At 40.0% G+C, this 24,264-nt stretch overlaps 1 protein-coding gene across 1 annotated transcript in view; it reads right to left on the bottom strand.

Annotated features, from left to right (window-relative positions):
• LOC140725572 (solute carrier family 12 member 9) overlaps positions 1-24,264 on the bottom strand; it is a 112,164-nt gene that overhangs the window by 82,527 nt on the left and 5,373 nt on the right. The window contains exons 4-6 of the mRNA XM_073041191.1: positions 17,934-18,233; positions 17,151-17,258; positions 16,650-16,761 (exon numbers count right to left, since the gene is read on the bottom strand). Coding sequence (XP_072897292.1) covers positions 16,650-16,761; positions 17,151-17,258; positions 17,934-18,233 — 520 coding nt within the window. The remainder of the gene's footprint in view (positions 1-16,649; positions 16,762-17,150; positions 17,259-17,933; positions 18,234-24,264) is intronic.

A 24,264-nucleotide genomic window follows, 5' to 3' on the forward strand; every position in this document is an offset into this window, starting at 1 on the left:
GAAATGCAAACTCTTCTTTCTTGTTTTAAAATAGTGAAGCGAACAATGAGATCAATGGTAGGTTCTTTGTGCATGACCTCATGCCAAATTATAGTGTTCCGCATCATCAGACGGGTGGGTTTAATATTTCTAGTATCTAAATGCTGGTTTCCAAATCAACTGATCACAATGTGATTGCCCCACTGTCCTTCACCTCGCAGACTACAAGCTGACATTGCTGCCTTTCCCTCACAGGACAACACACTCAGCACAGAAACCAGTTCAGCGAATCAACTTCATGGCAAAGATGTCCATCTTCCATTATCAAGTCTAAAACCGGATAAATTACTCCAAGTCTTTATGGTGCTCTTACTTTTTTTTTTAATTGTAAGGTAGCAGGAGTAAAGGCCAAACTACTGCCTTTTCCAATCACAAACAAGAGAAAATCTGCAGATGCTGGAAATCCAAGCAACACACACAAAGTGCTGAAGGAACTCAGCAGGCCAGGTAGCATCTGTGGAAAAGAGTAAACAGTCGACGTTTCGGCTGAGACCCTTCATCAGGACTGGAAAGGGAGGGGGATGGCAGAATAAAAATGTGATCTATGTATCATAGATGTGTCACATGCATCAAAGTACAGTGAAAATCTTGCGTTGCATTCTTTTTGTACAGATCAAATCATTACACAGTGCATCATGATGTTTCAAGGTAAAAACAACACAATGCAGAATAAATTTCAACAACTACAGAGCAACAGCAATGCAGGTAGACAATAAGGTGCAAGATCATCAAGAGGTGGATTGTGAGGCCAAGAGCCAATTTTAACCTACGAGGGAACCATTTTTTAGTCTAACAGCAGAGTTGAGATGGGGTTAAAAGACTTTGCATATGAAATTCTAATGAAATTACATTGAGTTGCAATCTACAAGGCAAAATTTCTTTATAAAGAGAACATCCTTTCTGCAATATGCCAACAGAACCAGCTTAATCTTCCTCCTTGAAATTATTTTAAACACTTTTTCTTCTTCTTACTGACATTAAAGATTTATCACAGCTTGTTTAGCTACAGTTTAAACTGAAAAACGTAAACCTCCAAGAAGATGAGCTTTAAAAATTATTCAACCATGTGCAACAAGCTTCTGCTTTTTATTCAAACAATTAACGATAACTTCGGTTGAAAACTGTTCAAGCTGATTTGCATCATTTTACCACCTGCTTTTTTTACAGTAGTCATCCTATTTAAATTTGCTACAATGTTAAAATTTGAATTAAATTGGAATCTCGGGAAAAAAGAAATCAGTTAAAAATACTAATGAATACATTTACTCAAATAACTGTAATTTTTGTTGGTGATTCAGCAGTCCTTTACAGCAAAAGTGCTAAATCAAGTATAAACACCAATTTATTTCTTTTTTTAAAAAAAAAAGCTCTTGGAGAGTTATTTTGCTACACTGGAAAGAATCTAACCCACCTACTGTTTTTTATTGGCTTGCCTCCATTATGTCATGTCTAAGCTTGGAGAAAATTAGAAGCCAGACATTTGATACATACTTTAATTTTGAACAAGTCTGGCAACCCTTTATTCAATATTTTCACGTGACTTAATTTATTTTTATTTATTTATTTTTCTTTATTCTCTTTGGGGAAGATCCTTATCCATGAAGGTTCGGAGATGACTGGAAGGATGGTTTTTTCTTCTCTCTTTTCAAATTTTTTTTATCCTCAATTGGACTGCCCAATCTTTATTTTTCTTTCTTTTTTTCTTTCTCTTTTTTTTGTTTCAGTTTAGTGTTTTTTTTCCTTTATCAATAAAATTTCCATTTTTTTAAATGATTGCTATGAGTTGTAGTTTTTTTGACCATTGTATATATAACAGTATAATATTTTACCTATTTGATTTTGACATTATATACTTTGTTTTTATTATTGCTGTTTATGTCTTTTATATTATCTGTTTGCCAAACTCCTCCTCTGATTTGTATATTCTTTATTTGAAAATCATAGAAAGATTGAAAAATGAAATGAAAAGCTCTTCTTCCAGGACCACTCAAAATATTGGGTTATGAAAGCAAGATTTGAATTTTGTTTCACTGTATACACTCTGAATCTGCTATGATCTGAAGACAATTTAATTCTTCACAATTTGTCTGAATCATCAGCAAATTCTCATTTGCTTCAGTGACTTAGAACAGATGCAAAAAGGTTAAATATTGCCATGCATCGCAAAATCACCAGTCAACAGTACACTACAAACTTCAGTGTGTATTTTCAATGTATACTATATACCACCTTGAAATTCGTCGTCTTACAAGCAACCACAAAGACAACCAATAGAAACCATTAAAAACTGTCTAACACCCAAAGTGCAAAAAAGAACAAATCATGCAAACATAAAAAATAAATAAATAACACTCAGAACTAAAGTTCATGAAAGCCAGTCCACGACAAAAACAATACTGATGGCTATTGATAATTGGGATGAATCACAGAGACTGACGGAGGGGAGGCAGTGGGGGAAAGACCAGGCAGAGATGGACTGAAGGGTACGGCGGGGATCAAAGTAACTTTTCAGTAAAATGAAATGCTAAGCTTCAGCAAATATGTTACTTACATTTTAACATGAAAGCATCAAGTCCAAAACAAAACATCTGTATTGAAAAAAAAAACACCGATCAAGCTATCCAAGGTGAGGCAAATGCTATTTTATTTCTGCAACTGAAGTCAATGCCCATTTGCCTGAAGTGACAAAGATGGATTGATTACTAACTTATTTTTCTTAAAACTGAAGACAGTGTTTGGGTGTGCAAAGCACGGACTTGCAGCAATACTGGCACAAAGCCACAGGTGCCATCGCACATTTTAAGCTCTGGGAAAGAACCTAAGCCATAGATTATGGATGGAAATCAACTGGAGGTACAATTTTCTGTCATTCCCAGTGTTGATCAGTGTAAAGGGTCTTCACTTGCTCGTAACCATTACACAGCCTGGGAATACAAGATCAACTGGCAGCACATCTACAGTTTAATAGCTTATTTAAACATCTGCAGTCCAATGAACAACTATATTGTGATCGGCAAGTGATATAAGTGTGGAAATTTTTTATTCGGAATCTAACCTCGGTCAGAATTGTTCCTCCGAGTTAGCCCTCCGATAGTCATAGGGCATTTCAACATGCAGGTAGGTTGGAAAAATTAAGTTGACGCTGGATCTAAAGAGGGGGAATTTCTGGAATGTCTAGATGGCTTTTTAGGGCAGCTTATTGGACTTTTGACCTGACCATTTATTCAGTGCCAGAACAAGTCTCTTTCTCTCTTTGACCTGTTCAGTCGTTCCAACACATTTCCAAAACCCACTTATTTTGCTTTGTAATCAAAGCAAAGCATTTTAAACAATTTGGAGCACTACTAAACACAAACAAGTACTCCTAAAGAATTTTAATGTCAAAAATAGATCAAATTTCTATCATGGATCAACATTTGCGTCATACCTTCAATACATAACTTAGTTACTAATTTAAGCATAAAAGCACAATCCTTAATAGTTTTACTTCACATAAACATGACAAATTCTGCAGACGCTGGAAATCCACAGCAACACATGAAATACCAGAGGAACTTGGGCCAGCAGCATCTATGGAAATGAATAAACAGTCCATGTTTCAGGCTGAGACCCTTCATCAGGACTGGCAAGGGACAGAGATGGCAGAATAAAAATGTGGGGACAGGGGAAGGAGGACTAGCTGGAAGATGATAGGTGCAGCCAGGGAGGTAGGAAAAATGGAGATAAAGGGCTGGAGAGGAAGGAACCTGATTGAAAAGCTACAGAACATGGGTCTTTGTACCTCCCTCTGCACCTGGATCCTCGACTTTCTAACTGGAAGACCACAATCTGCGAGGATTGGTATTAACATCTTCACCTCACTGACAATCAACACCGGCGCGCCTCTGGGATGTGTGCTTAGCCCAGTGCTCTACTCTCTCTACACCCATGACTGTGTGGCTAGGCACAGCTCAAATGCCATCTATAAATTTACTTTTGATACAATAATTTGTTGGCAGAATTTCAGATGACAAGAGAACATACAGGAGCAAGATACATCATCTAGTTGAGCGGCATCACGGCACAAGCTTGCACTCAATACAAGACCAAAGATCCAATTGGGGACTTCAGAAAGGGTAAGGTGAGAGAGCACACACCAATCCTCAGATAGATTAGAAGTGTAGAGAGTGAGCAATTTCAAGTTCCTGGGTGTCAATATCTCTGAGGATCGAACCTGGACCCAACATATCAATGCATCTATAAAGAAGGCAAGAAAGTGTCTACATTTCATTAGTTTGACGAGATTTGGTACGCCTCCTAAAGCATTCAAATTTCTACAGACGTACCGTGGATAGCATTCTGACTGGCTGCAACACAGTCTGGTATGGGGTGGGGGGGGTTGCCACAACACAGGATCGAAACAAGCTGAAGAGAGTTGTAAAATTAGTCAGCTCCATCACGGGTACTAGCTAACATATCAAGATATCAAGGAGCGATGCCTCAAAAAGGTGGCATCCATCATTAAGGACCTCCCATCACCCAGGACATGCCCACTTCTCATTGTTACTATTAGGAAGGGGGTACAGAAACCTGAAGACACACATTCAATGATTCACAAACAGCTTCTTCCCCTCTGCCATCCAATTTCTAAATGGACATTGAACTCATGAGCACTATCTCACTAACTTTTTTTTGCTATTTTGCAATACTTATTTAATATTACTAGTTGATATACACATTTTTATATTACACACACACGTCTATATATATGTACACACCTATATACACACAGATACATATACTACTGTAATTCAGTTTTTTTTTCTATTTTATCATGTATTACTTTATACTGCTGCCACAAAGTTAAATTTCACAACATATGCTGGTGATATTAAACTTGATTTCGAGAGAAGAGTGGAACATAGCAGAAAGGGGAGGGGGGAACCCAGAGGAAGGTGAGAAGAGGAAAGGGGCCAGAGTGAGGAATGGGGAGGGGCAATTTTTTTTTTATATAAACCAGGCGGAGAGGTAAAGATATGTTTGGTGGTATGATCCCTTTGGAGATGGCGGAAGCTGTAGAGTATGATGTGTTGGACGTGGAGGCTCATGAAGTGGTAAATAATGACAAGAGGATCTGTATCACTGTTAGATGCAGTCGGAAGATGGGCTGAGCGCAGGTGCTCAAGAAATGGAGGAGATGTGGGTGAGGGCAGCGTCAATGGTGGAGGAAGAGAAACTGTTCTTTGAAGGAGAAGGATATCTCTGATGTCCTGGAAAGGAATGCCACATTCTGGGAACAGATGCAGTGGAGACTAAGGAACTGGGGAAAAGGAACAGCATTTTTACAGGAGATGGTGGGAAGAAGTAGCAGAAGAAGAATTGGGGAGCATCACCTGGCGAAGACCTGGAGAATGGCAGGCATAACTGGGGCCCATTCAGGTGCCCATAGCCACCCCTCAAGTCTGGAGAAAGAGGGAGGAGCTGAAGGAAAAATCTGAGGGGGAGGAGCAGGTCTGCCAGACTGTGGAGGGTGGTGGTGGAGGGGAACTGGCTGATTCTTTTATTGAGAAAGAAGCGGAGAGCATTAAGGCCTTAATGGGGTATGGAAGTGCATAGGGTTTGGACATCCATGGTGAAAGTGAGGCAATCAGGGCTAAGAATTGAAAGTTAGTGAGGAGACCGAGAGCCTAAGAAGTGTCACAGATGTAGGTGACAAGGGACTGAACCGAGAGATAGAATGGAGTTGAGTTATGAGGACATGAATCAGTGGGGTAGAAGCAGTTAAAGACAGTAGGCCTACAGATCGAAAGAGGTAGAAGCAAGCAGTACGGGGTAAGAGAACTAAGGTTTGGTGGCAGTAGATGGAGATCTCCAGAGTTGATGAGGTCAATGACAGTGTTGGAGGCAGTTTTCTGATGGTCAGGAATGAGGAATGATGATCAGTATGAAGAGGTGCCCGAGAGTTGCAGCCTGGTAGAGGTTAGTTCACCACACTAAAACAGTGCTCACTTTATCTGTGGGTTCGCTGGTAAAGTTGAGATTGACAGAGAGTGGAGAGAACTGTGTTCAGAGGGAGCAAGGTTCAAGGAGGAGTGAGGAGTGCTGAAGTTGAACCAGTTGATCCCCTTTGGCAATTCGAGACGAAAAGATCAGGTCAGGGTGCCCAACAGGAGGAAGGTTGGAGATGGGGGAGGGGTCATCAATGGAATTCTTTTGGAAACAGAGGCGATGGAGGAAGAGAAGGGTGTTGTGGCGGGCACAGAACTCACTAAGGTGCGGGCAAAGCGGGACAAAGGCGAGGCCCTTACTGAGGACAGAACATTCCGTCTCAGAGAGGGGAAGGTCAGAGGGAATGGCGAAAACACGGCAAGGATTACAGCTGGGATTGGGGTGGCAGTGTGGGGGAAGGAAGAGCTGGTGGTGCCCCTGGAGAGGGGAGGGTTGGAGTGTTCACGGAAGGTGTGGTGAGGTGCCAAGCACCCAAGAGTTTTACTTAACATCTAGTCTTATTACACCACTGATTCCAATCATAACTAAGGTTCTTACATACTTAATTCAAACACCAGTTTGCCTGTTATGTATTACTACTTTCAATATTAATCCCACTTGTAAGTTTCAAATATGTACTTAAGATTTGTAAAATGAGCATATATTGACAATAAATGAAACAGGTGGAAGTCTCGATGCATAATTTAAACAAGATTGTTAAATTCTACTGCTGCTGCAACTTATTATTATACTGTGTATAGAATGTTGGAATAAAACAGCAAGTGAAGCCTCAATCTGAATTTAATCGGGAGGTTTCCAGAACTTCACAGAAAATATAGGAAGCTGGAATGGCAAGAGTTGGAAACAATTATTGAGGAAAAGAAAGCCATCCAGTGTGCAAGGGGTACAGAGTTTGAAAAAAATAAAATGGTAATGTTTTATCCTTCACATTTTTAAAATTAATTTTTCTACAACTTGAACAAATTTTTGCTGCCTTAGCTGAGAAACACTTATTCTGTGTGCCCTCTGCTGGTTAGTCCAAGTAATTCTGAATACAATTCCTTCCAGAAAATTCAATGACCAAGATAACTTGCAATAAAACAGAAGTTTCATTTCTGTTTCATGGTCAAAGATCACATTTTTACCCCACTCTCGTGTTTGGTTTGAGCAACAACTGAACCTAGTGATCATGTCTGCATGCTTTAATGCACTGAATTACTGCCTGTGATTGACTGATTAAATATTTGCATTAATGAACCTACTAAAATGGCAACAGTGTAAGAGTAACAGTTGATCATCTGACCCTGTTTGCTTTGCATTCATTAAAATCTGGGCTGATCTTTCACCTTGGTATTATGCTCTAGTATTACCCAATATCCTTTGATTCAGTCAGTATTGACTCCCTCAATGTCTGAAAATCCATTGAACATTCATTGATTGCAAACCAACAGATTTACACTGTTATCTTGACTATATGCCCTCTCCATTTTGAGATCCTTCATCTCTCTGGTATTCGCTTTGAAATTTTCTTCCTCATTAACAGAGGCTTTCCCCTCTTCTGCTGCCCTATCAGCGAAATGATAAAACACACGAAATGACTTTACCCAATAACTACACTTTATTAGTTGCCACTGCTTCAAACATCTCAAAGACTCACTTTGTACTTTAACTCTGGTGATTAGTTTCTTCCAGAGCTCACTGCTTGTAATCAGATTTTGACCGCTGTAGAAGAAACTGATTAGATCCATATGACTGGGCACCTCACTCAGAATCTGCAATTGTTAGTCTCCAGAGTATTGCTTCCAAACATCCTGTGAGTTGCCTTTTTTAAGGCAGTGGGAAGTTGGGGTGAGTGCAGGTGTGGGAAATGGAGGAGATGCAGATGAGGAACTGAATAAGGTGAATAGAATGGAGTTGAGGTATGTTGGCACGAGTTCTGTGGGGCAGGAGCAGGCAGAGACCATGGGCCTAGCCGGACAGTCAGGTTTGTAAATCTTGGGTAGGAGGTAGAAACGAGCAGTGCAGGACAGGGAACTAACTGAGTTTAGCAGTGGATGGGAGTTCTCCGGAGTTGAAGAGGTTAGTGATGACAATCTTCTGATGGTCCTGAGTGGGATTCTTTTCAAGGGGTAGGTAAGAAGTGTCTGAGAGTTATACTGCTCATTGTATTTGTTGAGCATTTATAACTTGAGCAGAGACTAAGCTCCAAATTGCCAATTTCCAGGTATTTTAGGAAATATATTTTGTGTGGTTTTTTTTTTACATTTCATGAAAAAGAGAAATAAAACTTCCTCTGTTTTGCTGCAAGTTATCTGGGTCATTGACTTGACAGGGTGATTTGAGACACTGCTACTGTCCTGGGATTTTCATGCACAACAGTCTCTAGAACTTAGAGAATTGCACGAAAAACATAAACCATCCAGCAAGCTGCAGGTCTGTGGTTGAAAACACTTTGTTAGAGGTCAGAGGAGAATGGCCAAATCTGGTTCAAGCTGACAGGAAGGCGACAGTAACTCAAATAGCCACGTGTTACAACAGTGGTGTGCAGAACAGCATCACCTAACATACCTACAACACGAACCCTGAAGTTGATGGACTGCAGCAGTGGAAGATGTTGACCATACACTCAGTGGCCACCATTAAGTGGGGTACCTAATAAAGTGGCCAGTGAGTGTAATTTATGACAATACTTTCAATAAGCTTGGTGATGTAGTGATGGTAAACTTAGATGTACTGCAGCTTGAGCAAATTTTTTTTCAGGAACCATTGAACAGCAGCTGATGCAAGGGTACCAATTCTAATGCTGGGCAACAAGGAAGCCAGTAAGAATTTGAGTGGGATCAAGACAACAGAAGAACGCTTTTGAATAAGATGAATCTGACAAACCAGGAAAAATATGAGAAACAGAATTGGCTCAGGAAATTAAGACAGGCAAAGGGGAGAAAGGAAAGAAAGAATTCTACCTTAATGAAGAAATCTACCAGCTCCTTCTATTTGTCATTAATAAGGATGGAGATGTCAGTCTGCATTTTGTTTGCCTTTAGTTTCATCTCAGATGCAAAACCATCCATAAATTCATGACTAATTTAGCAATTTACTCAGCATGGCAAGAAAAATGCAGTGTAAAAAAATCAGATTGCCACACTACATTTTGCACAAAATTTGCCTTTAGTGTATCACTGGAGAATTGAAGCATATTGCATTTAATTTCTTCTAAGTTTTAGCAACAGAAAGGAATAAGATACATCCCTGTCATATGCTCAGGAGAAACAATGGAAAAATCTACACATTAGGTCAGTCAGTACTTGAAATCAAAACTTATTTAACCACCTACAAAACCTCCAAAGATAGCACAAAGTTGGTTCAGATTCGCAATCAGGATCACCTTGGTGCAATTTAAAGCAATTAAGCTACAAGCCACTCAAGTATTGCCCACTTAAAATTAGATGAATGTCTCACAACATTTTAAGGATGTTGTTTAAAATCGGCATAACATTCATTCTTCTTTCAAACCTACCAGCTAGTTCAGAAATGAGTAACAAATTAAAAATGCAGGTGCTGGAATCTGGAACAAAAACAAATGTAAGAACTCAGCCTGTCAAACAGCACCTGTGGAAAGTGAAAACAAAGCAACACTTAAAACATTAACCGATTTCTCTTTCCACAGATGCTGATTTATTAGCTGCTTTCTTCCACTATTTCTGATTTATAACCATATTCAGTAAACAGAGCAATAATTAATTAACAGAATTTAATCCCAGAACAACTGAAGGTGACCTACATGAGAGAGTAGATAAAAACTGAAAATGCATTCATCATTTCAAGAATGCTGCATTGCTACAGCAGAATGTAATTGCACTGAAAGGTGGCGTATAAAAGCACAGGAGGTTAAATGCTTTCTTTTAAGGGAGCATAACGACCTGACTGCATTGTGTGAAAATGAATAATGTGTGGTCAGAATAACATTTCTCGCTAATGGCACAAGCTTGGCTAAAATTACATGGCTTTGTCACACATTTTAAATCAATTCAACAGAAGGAATGCATTTCAATTCAGTTTCATTAATAGAAGAACATATAAAGTCGCAAAATGCAAAATGATTGAATGTTACATCTATTACTTTGCCCATTAGGATTGATGCAATCGTGTGAAAGTGTCTGCTTATTTGTGGACACACATGATTTGGCTCCAATTGTTTCAGCACACTTTGCAGCAGCATTAAGTCAAATTGATCAGAAAATTCTGGTTCTAACTTCCAAGAACAAATTACATTCACAATGATATTTTCAAGCATACTTCATAGATTAAACGTTGGTGTAATCAAGCAACGGTCTTTAACGATAACGGGAAAGAAATAGGAGCAGGAATGTTGCAATCGGGGCTAAGGAACTCGGGTGGGGGGGGGAGCATAAATTAGATAGCTTATTAACTATCTCAATTGTTTCAGCACATTTTGCAGCAGCATTCACTCCAGCTGAGGCAGAGGGGGCAGTGTTGCTGTTGGTAAAAAAAAATGAAGTCAAACCATTAGAAAGAGGTGACATTGGGTCAGAAGGTGTTGAATTGGTGTGGTTAGAGCCAAGGAACTGCAAGGATAAAAATGCTTCGATGGGAGTTACATACAGACCTCCAAACAATAGTAAGGAATGTTGTCTACAAATTACAACAAGACAGAAAATGCATGCCAAAAGGGCAGAGTTACAACAGTCATGGGTGACTTCAATATGCAGGTAGATTGGGAAAATCAGGTTGGTGCTGGATTTGAGGAGGGGGAATTTCTAGAGTACCTATAAGATGGCTTTTTAGAGCAGCTCGTGGTTGAGCCCACTAGAGGATCAGCTATTCTGGATTGGGCGTTGTGCAATGAACCAGAACTGATCAGAGACCTTAAGGTAAAAGAACCATTAGGGGGAAGTGACTATAATATGATCAAATTCACCCTGAAATTTGAGAAGGAGAAGCTAATGTTGATATATCAGTATTACAAAGGAGTAAAGGGAATTACAGAGGCATGAGAGGGGAGTTGGCCAGCTGGCTTGGATGACAGCAGAGCAGCAATGGCTGGAATTTCTGGAAGCAATTAGGAAGGCTCAGGATATATACATCCCAAAGAGAAAGTATCCTAAAGGAAAGATGCCAAAACAATGGCTAACAAGATAAGTCAAAGCCAACATAAAAGTCACAGAAAGGAAATAAATAGAGCACAAATCAGTGGGAAGTTGGGGAACTTACAAATACCAACAGAAGGCAACTTAAAAATTCATTATGGTAAAGACGGAGCATGAGAGGAAACTAGCCAATATTAAAGATGATTCCAAAAGTCTCTTCAGATACATAAGGTGTAAAAGAGAGACGAGAGTGGATATCGGACCACTGGAAAACTATGCTGGAGATGTGGTAATGGGGGATAACAAAATGGCAGGTGAACTGAATAAGAATTTTGCATCAGTCTTCACTGTGGAAGACACTAGCAATACAGTAGAAGTTCCAGGTGTCAGGGGTCATGAAGTGTGTGAAGTTACCATAACTAGAGACGATGTTCTTGGGAAACTGAAAGGTCTGAAGGTAGATAAGTCACCTGGACTCGCTAGTGTACACTCCAGAGTTCGGAAAAAGGTGGCTGAAGAGATCGTGGAGGCATTATTAATGAATCACTAGATTCTGGAATGGATCTGGAAGAGTAGAAAATGTCACTTCACTCTTCAAGAAAGGAGAGAGGCAGAAGAAAGGAAACTATAGACCAGCTAGTCTGACCTTAGTAGTTGGGAAGATGTTGGAGTCTAATATTAAGGAATTTGTCCTCAGGGTACCTAGAGGAACATGATAAAGTAGGCCATAGTCAAAAGAAAATCTTACCTGACAGATCTTTTGGAGTTCTTTGAACTAGTAACAAGCAAGATAGACAATGGAGAATCGGTTGATGTTGTGTACTTGAATTTTCAGAAGGCCTTTGACAAGGTGCCACATGAGGATTTTAATAAGGTACAAACCCATGGTATTACATGAAGAAGGATGTAATTACAGGAAAGATTCCCACATGGATAGAGCAGTGGCTGATTGGCAGGAAGCAAAAAAAAGGGAATAAAGGCTGCCTTTTCTGGTTGGCTGCCAATGATTAGAGGTGTTCCACAGGGGTCTGCGCTGGGACCGATTCTTTTTATGTTATATGTCAATGATCTGGTTGATGGAATTGATGGCTTTGTTGCAAAGTTTGTAGACGATATGAAGACAGGTGGAGGGGCAGGTAGTTTTGAGGAAGCAGGCTACAGAAGGACTTAGATTAGGATAATGGGGAAAGAAGTGGCTGTATAGTCTTGCACTTTGGCAGAAGAAATGGTTGACTATTTTCTAAATGGAAAGAAAATACAAAAACCCTTGTGCAGGATTCCCTACAGATTAATTTAATTTGCAGGTTGAGTCTGTAGTAAAAAAGGCAAATGTGATGTTAGCATTCATTTCAAGAGGACCAGAATATAACAGCAATGATGTAATGTTGAAGCTTTACAAAGCACTGGTGAGGCCTCACTTGGAGTATTGTGAGCAGATTTGGGCCCCTTATCTTAGAAAGGATGTGCTGAAACTGAAGAGAGTTTAAAGGAGGCTTGCTAAAATGATTCCAGGATTAAATTGCTTGTCATATGAAAATTGTTTGATAGCTCTGGGCCTGTATTCACTAGAGTTCAGAAGAATGAGGGATGATCTCATTGAAACCTACTGAATGGTGAAAGGCCTTGATAGAGTAGATGTGGAGAGGATGTTTCCTACGGTGGGAAAGTCCAAGACCAGAAGCCTCAGAATAGAGGGGCATCCTTTTCAAATGGAGATGAGGAGGAATTTCTCTAGGCAGAGGGTGATGAATCTGTGGATTTCTTTGCCATGGGCAGCTGTGGAGGCCAAGTCCTTATCCAGATTTAAAGCAGAGGTTGATGGATTTACTTTACTTTATTGTCAACAAACAATTGATACTAGAGAGTACAACCATCACAGCAATATTTGATTCTGCACTTCGTGCTCCCTGAAGTACAAATCCAAGTAAATATAATAAAAAATCTAAATTATAAATCATGATTAGAAAAATAGAAAAGTGAAAGTAAGGTAGTGTAAGTCAGGTCCGGATATTTGGAAGGTACGGCCCAGATCCGGGTCAGGATCCATTCAGCAGTCTTATCACAGTTGGAAAGAAGCTGTTCCCAAATCTGGCCATACTAATCTTCAAGCTCCTGAACCTTCTCCCAGAGGGAAGAGGGACAAAAGGTGTGTTGGCTGGGTGGGTCGTGTCCTTGATTATCCTGGCAGCACTGCTCCGACAGCGTGCGGTGTAAAGTGAGTCCAAGGATGGAAGATTGGTTTGTGTGATGTGTTGGGCTATGTTCACGATCTTCTGCAGCTTCTTCCGGTCTTGGACAGGACAACTTCCATACCAGGTTGTGATGCACCCTAGAAGAATGCTTTCTATGGCGCACCTATAAAAATTAGTGAGGGTTTTAGGGGACAGGCCAAATTTCTTCAGCTTCCTCAGAAAGTAAAGGCGCTGGTGGGCCTTCTTGGCAGTGGACTCTGCTTGGTTAGACCAAGTCAGGTCATTTGTGATATTCACACTGAGGAACTTAAAGATTTTGACCTGTTCCACCTGTGCACCACCAATGTAGATGGGGGTCATGCGGTCCGCTACACCTTCTGAAGTCAACAACCAATTCCTTTGTCTTGCTGATGTTGAGGGGTAGATTGATTGGTCAGGGCATGAAGGGAGACAGGGAGAAGGTGAGAGAATGGGGCTGAGAGGAAAATTAAATCAGCCATAATGAAATGGCGGAGCAGACTCAATGGGCCTATTTCTTCTACATCTTATGCTCTATGGTCAAAATGAATTGTCAATCTCAGTCAAACTGACCTCAGCTGTTCTAGAATACTGCAGAGTCAGAGGGAAAAGAGATGCTGTTAAATTACTCCCAGGCTCTGCAAAGTAAGTCTGGGCTGGTAGCAGTCAAAATTGGCCAAAGCACTGGTTCTACTGAAAGACCTAACATTCAATGAAGCTCGCATCTGAATAAACTTTTCAATAATGTAGTAGAAATTACTACTTCTAAAATTGTCTGGCCAGTTGTCTCCTTTCACCTTAAATCTATGTCCACCATCCTAGAAAATGACCAACTATTCACCTCATCTAGGACCCTCGTGATTCCATAAAGCACAGTAATGTCATCCATCAGCCACCTACACTCCAAGGAGAATCAATATAAAAATAGAGCTCTAAACTACCCAGCCTCCCCCTGCAACTCAAGTCCTCCAGTCCTGGTAATGTCCCCGTGTATCTCTCCTGCACCTTTATCGACACATTCCAAGACCCAGGCAACCAGAACCGCATGCAATACTCCAAGTGTGGTCTCACTGAAGCCTGTATGCAGCTATAATTTGACCAGATCCTCAATATCCTTCCTCAGAGTTTTCTAATCCTGTCAGCCTTGTCCTTTGCTGTCTAACCAGAACATGCTTACTCCCAACTCTCTACACCACACTTTTCAAAGCCAAACTTGCCAGATGTCCGATTACTTGCCAACAGTATCTTCCAGTCATCCCTTGCAAGACCCTGTCTAATGCCTTTAAAATTTACCTTTCCCCTATCTAAAGCTTCAACTTGTAGACCAGCCCTACATTTTTTAACAATTCATTTCAGTGAATAGAGTTATGGCCACTGGCCCCAAAGTGCTTCTCAGTAACTTGATCTACCTCACTTCCCTAGAAAATCTAATGTTGCCCCTCCCTAAGTAAAGCCATATATTGTGTGAGAAAACTTTCTTGAACAATTTCTGTCCTACCTAAATGCTTTCTGCAATAACAGTGCTAGTCATTGGAGGAAATTGAAGTCATTTACCATTACAACCTAATATTCTTACAGCTATATACATACAGGTACATGCTCCTCTTTAGTCCCAAGGATTATTGGTTGGTCTATAATAGTCCCAGCAAAGTAATCATCCTCTTACTCCTTCTCTTCTCCTTACCTGCCCATCACCTCCCTCCTTCCTTTTCTCCTATGGTCCACTATCCCCTCCTATCAGGTTCCTGCTTCAGCATGTTACCTCTTCCACTTATCCAAGCTTCTCACTTCATTTCCCTCCCCCACCTAGCTTCACTGTCACCTGCCAACTTATTCACCTTTCCCTTTCCCCCCTTAATCTGGCTTCTTCCTTCCTTCCTTTCCAGTCCTTATGAAAAGTCTTGTCTCAATAAATGTCAACTGTTTATTCCTCTCCATAGATGCTACATGACCAGCTGAGCTCCTCTAGCATTGTCTGCGTGTTGCTCTGGATTTCCGTCATCTGCAGAATCCCTCATTCATCCTCTTATTTTGAAGTTCCGTCCATGTACCATCAGTAGATGACTCTCTCTCATCCCCTTGCCACCACTAAGTACATCGTCCCTAAGCAATACGTCTGCAATATCAAAAAAACACAGCTCTTCTCCTGTCTTAATTCCATTTCTTGGCCACAAGTTTGGAAATTATGCTCAGAGTTGCTGTCAAAGACTAGCAAATTGTGCACCAAATATTTGTCCATGTAATATGATTTGTATATAATAAAATTTAACCCAATGGAACTCAGTTAGATCGCTTTCATTAGAGAAAACAATTTCTCATTTTTATTTCTCTCGTTTAAAAGATCTTCCTCTCCTTTAAATTCAAACTCAGTCTTTCCTGGATATGAAACTAAGGAAATTTTCTTTCTAAGAACAAAAGGCTGAAGACCATGGTACCTGGGAGAAGAGAGAAAACTGATGAAGAAACTCAGATCAAACAGCACTTCAGAGGGGAAAGGGAAATGCTGCCATTTCAGGGTAATCCTGATGCAGACAATCTCCCACCATTCCCCCCAACGGATGCTGTTTGACCTGCTGAGTTCCTCTGGAAGATTTACTTTCTATCTGAAAAGTGCTTTTGAATGCACCTTACATTAAGAAATGCTTATTTAAAAAGGTAAATTATTGTAGCAGTAAGAAACTAATAAGGAATACTTTCAATGTTTATCTCAAAAGTTAAACTTCAAATGAAAACCAACTAGTTATAAAACTGCATTGCTTTGTCGTCTGAGTACAAAATCCAACTTTGAACTTGCTGTGAAGCGTTTTCATTTTAAGTCATCGATAAATACTTACTGCACAGCAGTTTCCGAATGCAATAGCATTATCAGTTAACACTAACAAGACAGTGCCTTTGGTAACAATATATATTAAACCATTGACAATATTAATAGGAGCATCGACGTTATTGAGTACTCTAACCACAAAACTTTTAAAACACAACCATTGTTGACAAGCATCCAACTCTTATGTTCAGCAATATTTTATTTTTAAGTGTAATGTTGGATTGTTACTGAAATTGCTGGCAGTAATTCCAACTCAAACATGGAATGAGCAAACAGTTAAAATGACAAAGGTCACACATAAAACCTTGGGTAATTGATACATCACTGTCTTCTTGAATCAAAAGTTTCTTCAGTATTTTCAAAATTGTAATGGCAATTCTACAAGCAAAACTGAATGAATATATAATTATCAAGTTCACTTTGTAATTGTATTACAAAGGGCTGACCACTTGGGAGTTGTCCAGCATGAAACAAAATCAGTCTTAAGAAATATAGACTCACCTGTCACATGTGCAGCTGACCATGACAGATAAAATATTGTACACAATGTATGTAAAAATTACAGCTGTTATTGTGCCTCTGGGAATAGAATAGCTGGGATTCTTTAAATCACCTGGTAATGACAGCAAGACAAGGATTTATGATTTTAGTTAACTTTTTTTTTTAACAACCCAAACTTTATTGAATGCTGCTTGATGCAGAGATAAAATTACACTTACAACCAACAATTCAGCAAAGTGCCATTTTGTTCATTACATTTTTAATTCCAATCAACAGACACTGATAAAGTACAGTCATAAACATGTTTATCAGGCAATAAATCTTGCTGATACCATAATGCAGGCAAATAGTTTGCTTTACAGTTCAAATTTATTAGTTAATAATGCTCTGTATCAAGCTGCTCTTTCATAACAGAGATTGCATATAATAATTTGATTGCAAACAATGTACTATTAATTTTATGGAAATAATTTACACTTCAAATATTGGTTTGAGCCTTACCTGACATATTGGATCCAGCCATAATACCGGTGCATCCATTGAACATAACAGCAAATACAGCAGCAAAAGTCATCTTCGTACCAGTTGTGTAGTCAGCTACATACTTAGCTGCAAAGAAAAATGAAGATTTTAAAAATGTGAATAATAGTGCAGGCCTAAACAATTTAGAGCAATTGGAGTCCATGATACATGGAAAAAGGAAGTAGCTGTTTGTTTTTCATTTTATGGCAATCTTCCCACACCATTTCGGCATAATCAGAAAAAAATCTCAAGAATAAAAGTAGAGCATTTCTTGAGCTTCCTGCTCACGGAATTGATCCAACTCTATGTAAAGTGATTTCATGACTGAGCAATAACAAAAACATAATGTCAGTCAACATCAGATTAATAGCAAATTGGAATGAGCTTGCATCCCTAACTTTCTAATGTAGATAGCATCCAATCTTACGGAAACAATCTTAAGTAAAATTAGTCGTTGCTCAATGAATAGCTGACCACAGAAAAGCAAAATCCAGAAAGCATATACAAATCCAACTCTCTCCAAAAACCTTGTGACAAGTGATTCACTTAAAAACCAGTAAGGTTCTGAGCAAAATTCTATCAAAATATAGAAATAGTTAAGCAAATGTAAATTAATTGCCTACATTAGAATAAATGCATATTTACATGCAAGATTAATTTTAAAATTCTGGCAATTAATAAACTGAAATAAATGCAATTAAGTCAACAATGGCCTTTAGAATTCATCAATTTTCATTACAAGTAATTTTTGCATCAACTTACGTGGAAGGTTGCTCTTTAGAGTTGACAGATTAAATCCAGTAAATAAACCCTCTCGAAATTCTGTGTTATTCCCTGATGTCACTGTAATATTAATAGATCTAGGTGACACTGCAAAGAAGCTAATAAATATTGTGCTGAGCACCACTATAACAATGATGAAAATGATGAAGGTAGCTTTGGCATAGATATCAGCTCCAACCAAACACACAAGAAGGCATAAGAGGAGAATCACTGTGCCATAGAGAAGTTCATACCAGTACGAATGAGGAAGAACCTGAATGCCACTTCTTGTGGTTTGCCCTGTTAAAAACCAAAATGGTTCAATTAGCAACCTGCTTTCGCATAAAAGGAACTACATCTTAACATATGATACCGACAACTGCAGAATTCCTTAGTTCCATTAAATATTGTTTCTATACAAGTTTCTGTGTCAATGCTATTTCAGATTAAGGATGCTTAATGCCATTTCCTGTACCCAAGCACAAGGAGAACAAAATCATTGTTACTCTAGATCTGATGCAGCACAAAAAAAATACAAGAATAATTTTAAAATAAACAATAAGTACACCAACACAACAGCTTGTATACATAGATTGATTGTATGTCCATAAAGTAACACTAGGCTGTACATAAACAGAATGAGGGGAAATAATAAAAGAACGGTGAAGGTATTGAACAGATTTAATGCTTGGGGAAGTAACTATTTTGAGTCTGGTGGTCCTGGCATGGATGCTATGTCACCTCCTCCCTGATGGGAGTGGGACAAACAGTGGCAGGAGCAATGCATGTGAATGCAGGGGTCCACAGGAATATCGTCTAGTTAGTGCTGGCACCTACTATGAATGCATGGGACATCTCTCATTAGGTCATGTAATTCACACATGTTCTGTACAGGAAAAGTCACTACGCTTCACAGCAGTAAATTATAGAGCAGACACTTTGGCTCATTACCACATTGGAATTAAACAATTAGAGTTGTTCTTCCCACATGAAAAAGAAGTTTAAATGGTGTGACCACTGGCAACTCCATTAAACATCTGGAAACAATAGACAGTAGGTGCACGAGTAGGCCATTTGGCCCTTCTAGCCAGCACCGCCATTCACTGTGATCATGGCTGATCATACACAATCAGTACCCCGTTCCTGCCCTCTCCCTATATCCCTTGACCCCGTTATCTATAAGAGCTCTATCTAACTCTTTCTTGAATGCATCCAGAGACTTGGCCTCCACTGCCTTCTGGGGCAGAGCATTCCACATATCCACCACTCTCTGGGTGAAAAAGTTTTTCTGCATCTCTGTTCTAAATGGCCTACCTCTTATTCTTAAACTGTGGCCTCTAGTTCTGGACTCACCCATCAGCGGGAACATGCTTCCTGCCTCCAGTGTGTCCAATCCCTTAATAATCTTATATGTTTCAATCAGATCCCCTCTCACCCTTCTAAATTCCAGTGTATACAAGCCCAGTCGCTCCAAACTTTCAACATATGACAGTCCTGCCATTCCGGGAATTAACCTTGTGAACCTACACTGCACTCCCTCAATAGCAAGAATGTCCTTCCTCAAATTTGGAGACCAAAACTGCACACAATACTCCAGGTGGGGTCTCACCAGGGCCCTGTACAGCTGCAGAAGGACCTCTTTACTCGTATACTCAATTCCTCTTGTTATAAAAGCCAGCATGCCATTAGCTTTCTTCACTGCCTGCTGCACCTACATGCTTGCCTTCATTGACTGATGTACAAGAACACCTAGATCTCGTTGTACTTCCCCTTTTCCTAACTTGACTCCATTTAGATAGTAATCTGCCTTCCTGTTCTTGCCACCAAAGTGGATAACGTCACATTTATCCACATTAAACTGCATCCGCCATACATTTGCCCACTCACCCAACCTGTCCAAGTCACCCTGCATTCTTATTAACATCCTCCTGACATTTCACACTGCCACCCAGCTTTGTGTCATCAGCAAATTTGCTAATGTTACTTTTAATCCCCTCATCTAAATCATTAATGTATATCGTAAACAGCTGCGGTCCCAGCACCGAACCTTGCAGTACCCCACTGATCACAGCCTGCCATTCCGAAAGGGACCCGTTAATCGCTACTCTTTGTTTCCTGTCCGCCAGCCAATTTTCAATCCATGTCAGTACTCTGCCCCCAATACCATGTGCCCTAATTTTGCCCACTAATCTCCTATGTGGGACTTTATCAAAAGCTTTCTGGAAGTCCAGGTACACTACATCCACTGGCTCTCCCTTGTCCATTTTCATAGTTACATCCTCAAAAAACTCCAGAAGATTAGTCAAGCAGGATTTTCCCTTCATAAATCCATGCTGACTCAGACTGATCCTTCTACTGCTATCCAAATGTGTCGTAATTTCCTCTTTTATAATTGACTCCAGCATCTTTCCCACCACTGAAGTCAGGCTAACCAGTCTATAATTCCCTGTTTTCTCTCTCCCTCCTTTCTTGAAAAGTGGGACAACATTAGCCACCCTCCAATCAGCAGGAACTGTTCCTGAATCTATAGAACATTGGAAAATGATTACCAATGCATCCACGATTTCTAGAGTCACCTCTTTAAGTACCCTGGGATGCAGACCATCAGGTCCCGGGGACTTATCAGCCTTCAGACCCAACAGTCTATCCAACACCGTTTCTTGCCTAATATAAATTTCCTTCAGTTCATCCTTTACCCTAGTTCCTTTGGCCACTATTACATCTGGGAGATTGTTTGTGTCTTCCCTAGTGAAGACAGATCCAAAGTACCTGTTCAACTCATATGCCATTTCCTTGTTCCCCATAATAAATTCACCCGTTTCTGTCTTCAATGGCCCAATTTTGGTCTTAACTATTTTTTTGCTATTCACATACCTAAAGAAGCTTTTACTATCCTCCATTATATTCTTGGCTAGTTTACCTTCGTACCTCATCTTTTCTTGGCGTATTGCCTTTTTTGTTATCTTCTGTTGCTCTTTAAAAGCTTCCCAGTCCTCCGGTTTCACGCTCATCTTTGCTATGTTATGCTTCTCTTTTATTTTTATACTGCCCTTTTCTTCCCTCGTCAGCCACGGCCACCTCTTACTCCCCTTAGGATCTTTCCTCTTTGGAATGAACCGATCCTGCACCTTCTGCATTATTCCCAGAAATACCTGCCATTTTTGTTCCACTGTCTTCCCTGCTAGGGTATTGTTCCATTGAACTTTGGCCAGCTCCTCCCTCATAGCTCCATAGTTCCCTTTGTTCAACTGTAATACTGACACATCCGATTTTCCCTTCTCCTTCTCAAATTGTAGGTTAAAACATATCATATTATGGTCACTACCTCCTAATGGTTCCTTTACCTCGAGGTCCCTGATCAAATCCGGTTCATTGCACAACACTAAATCTAGAATTGCCCTCTCCCTGGTAGGCTCCAGTACAAGCTGTTCTAAGAATCCATCTCGTCTTTGAACAACATCTTTGAAAACAGTGTTGAGTAAGTAACTTATTCAAATTCCAGAGGTTACTGGAAAACTGATACAGTGGATTCTGGTTGATTGGGACAGATCAGGATTAGTACATTTTAAGTTTCATGGAAATAGTTAAAAAGGTGTGTGCGTGCCTGCGAGCACGCATGCCGTCCTGGTTATATGCATCTTCGAACAATGCATAATTGTGAATCCGCATCGAACCTATTTCTAGTAACTTCTCTTTATATGCGTCCAAAACTCAGTTATGCGAGGCTGTTGGGACGAGAAGCACCGCTTTCCCACTAATACAAGTCACGAGCGCACGCCTCGGTCTCACTCCTGCCAGTCTCACATTGGTTTTGGCATCTTGCACTCAAACTTTTGTTGTTGTTATTACCTATGCCTCCTAAGCGTCCTATGTTAAGTCCTGGGCCATCAGCCAAGCGGCAGAGAACCGCTTTAACAGTTGAAAAAAAGTTGGAAATTATAAACAGGGCTGCGTCAGGTAAAGGTAACAAAAAGTGCAGTGATTGATTCATCACAAGTGTCTTCAAAGATTGTTACCAAAGTGCGTAACCCGATTATGACAAAAATGGAGAAAATGTTGAGTTTGTACATTGAGCGTGAAACAAAGAAAAAAAACAACACTCAGTTCCGATAATCTTCATGTGAAAGCTTTGGAAATTTATGGTCGCCTTTGTTCAGAGGCTAGTGAGGAAGTGTCAAACGATGATGTTAGCTTTAATGCAAGTATGGGATTGTTTTCTAAGTTTGTTAATCATCACAGGGTTCACAACTTAGCTGTGCGTGGTGAGCAAGCTAGTGCTGACCACGAAGCTGCTGAACTCTTTGCAGTTGTGGGCCATGATCGCTGAGTTAGGCGTCACACCAAAGCAGGTGTTTAATGCAGACAAGACCAGGCTTTTTTGGGAGCGTATGCCAAAACGCACTTACATAAGTAAGGATGAAAAAACTGCCTCAGGTTTCAAGGCAGCAAAAGATAGGTTGACTCTGATTCTGTGTTCCAATGCCAAAGCAGGCTGCGAGATGAAGCCTCTCTTAGTTTACCATTCACTAAACCCCCGTGCTCTTAAGGGCTTGAGTAAGAGTATGCTTCCTGTCCACTGGGCAGCTAACAAGGAAGCGTGGGTCACTGGTCAAATCTTTGAAGATTGGTTTGATAATCATTTTGCTGTTGAGGCTGAACGCTACTGCTGGGAACAGAATCTTGCCTTTAAAGTTCTTTTGTTGCTTGACAATGCGCCAGCCCATCCTAAACATTTGGACAGCATTCATCCTAACCTAAGTACTGTACACCCTAGTATATTAACTTTCTATGATTTATTATGTTGAATATTACCTTAAATTGATGAAATATAATATGGAAGTTGCCTTGTAGTACTGCTTTTTTTTTTCGTATTGGTATGGAAATGTGAATAAACTACGGATAAGATATACTTAGGAAGCCCTCCAGAACACATCCCTATTTTCTCCATTTAAATGATTATTCACATTATGCATTGACTGCGAGGAACGTATCCCCCGCATATAACAAGGATAGTGTTTGTGTGAGTGAGTGAGTGTGTGTATACACACACACACACCACTAGATAGTGTTTTTATATATATAAAAAACATTACCAATACTACAGTACTATAAAATTGTATTAGTTTCTAATAGTTATTCATGGAGGAATTCTTCCGAATGCTGACGTGTTACTTTCACTGTAAATGAACAAAATCAGTGCAGACTCCTCGTGCAGATAATGGATTGCCTGCGTTGCCTTTCTGCAGGAAGTGGTGCTGTAATCTTTTAATGTCAAAAACAAAATTATCAAAAAAATTACTGCTTTTTTTGAATCAGCTATTGGCCCAAATGGATAACATAACACAAGCAACTGACGCTATTTAAAAACTATTTGCTCTAGAAACAAGGTGCATTATCTAACGGCCACACAAGTGCACACAGTTAGAAACTGTTCTGCAACAGTCGCCTGTACCAATTAAACAGCATTTTGTCCCAAATAAATGAAGTGAATCCTGACTATTTTCTCGTTAGTTTTTGTTCTTTGAGAGTTGTCCTAAATAAGTGTTTGTCCTGATTAACCAACAGTCCGATGAACCAGAATTCACTGTACTGTATTCTTAAGCAACTTGCTGTAATACTGATGGGTTCAATCCCCCTCATAACACAGCAGGATCAAAGTTAGAAGTCCTGGATGGAAGTTCCCCATGGGTTTGTTAGGACATTAGCTGGACTCAAAAAAGCAACACAAGTACATACACAAGTTGCATATTTAATCTCAGGATCAGGAAGTAACTTATGTACTTTTTCCAGATATTAGAAAGAGAAGGTAGAGGAAATTCTCACAACTGCTGTACTGATTTGAGACCATTTCAAAGAGGCTCACACTAAAGGTTGCAGTTTTGCTTTCAGAAGAGTAAGGATTCACTTGCTCACAATATGCAGGGAAATTTTTGAAATCAATTGCTTGTTTCAAATGAATGTTAAACTGAAAACAAAAGCTTCTCCTTTGTGGAATGCAAGGTAACATCTCTCCATTATTGCTCTAATTTCCAGTAACCACTGCCATTTCCCACATCCCGTTTTCCCTGTGGCCTCTTTATCCTTCCTCTTCCCCCATGACCTGCCCATCACTTTCACCTTCTTCCCTCTAGTTTGTGACCTCCATGGCCTATGGTCCTCTCCAATCAGATCCCTCCTTTAGCCCTTTGCCGTTTTCTTCTGGTCAAGGTGACACCGGGCTGCAGCCTCTGTCACGGCCGAGGCTTAGACGCAGTTTTTTTTTTGTTCATAGGGATGGTTTAGGGGCTCAGGGAGTTATAGGTCAGATTAGGGTTTTGGAACAGGGATGTGG

The sequence above is a fragment of the Hemitrygon akajei genome, chromosome 3, assembly GCF_048418815.1.
Source record: "Hemitrygon akajei chromosome 3, sHemAka1.3, whole genome shotgun sequence".
Classification (NCBI taxonomy): Eukaryota; Metazoa; Chordata; class Chondrichthyes; order Myliobatiformes; family Dasyatidae; genus Hemitrygon; species Hemitrygon akajei.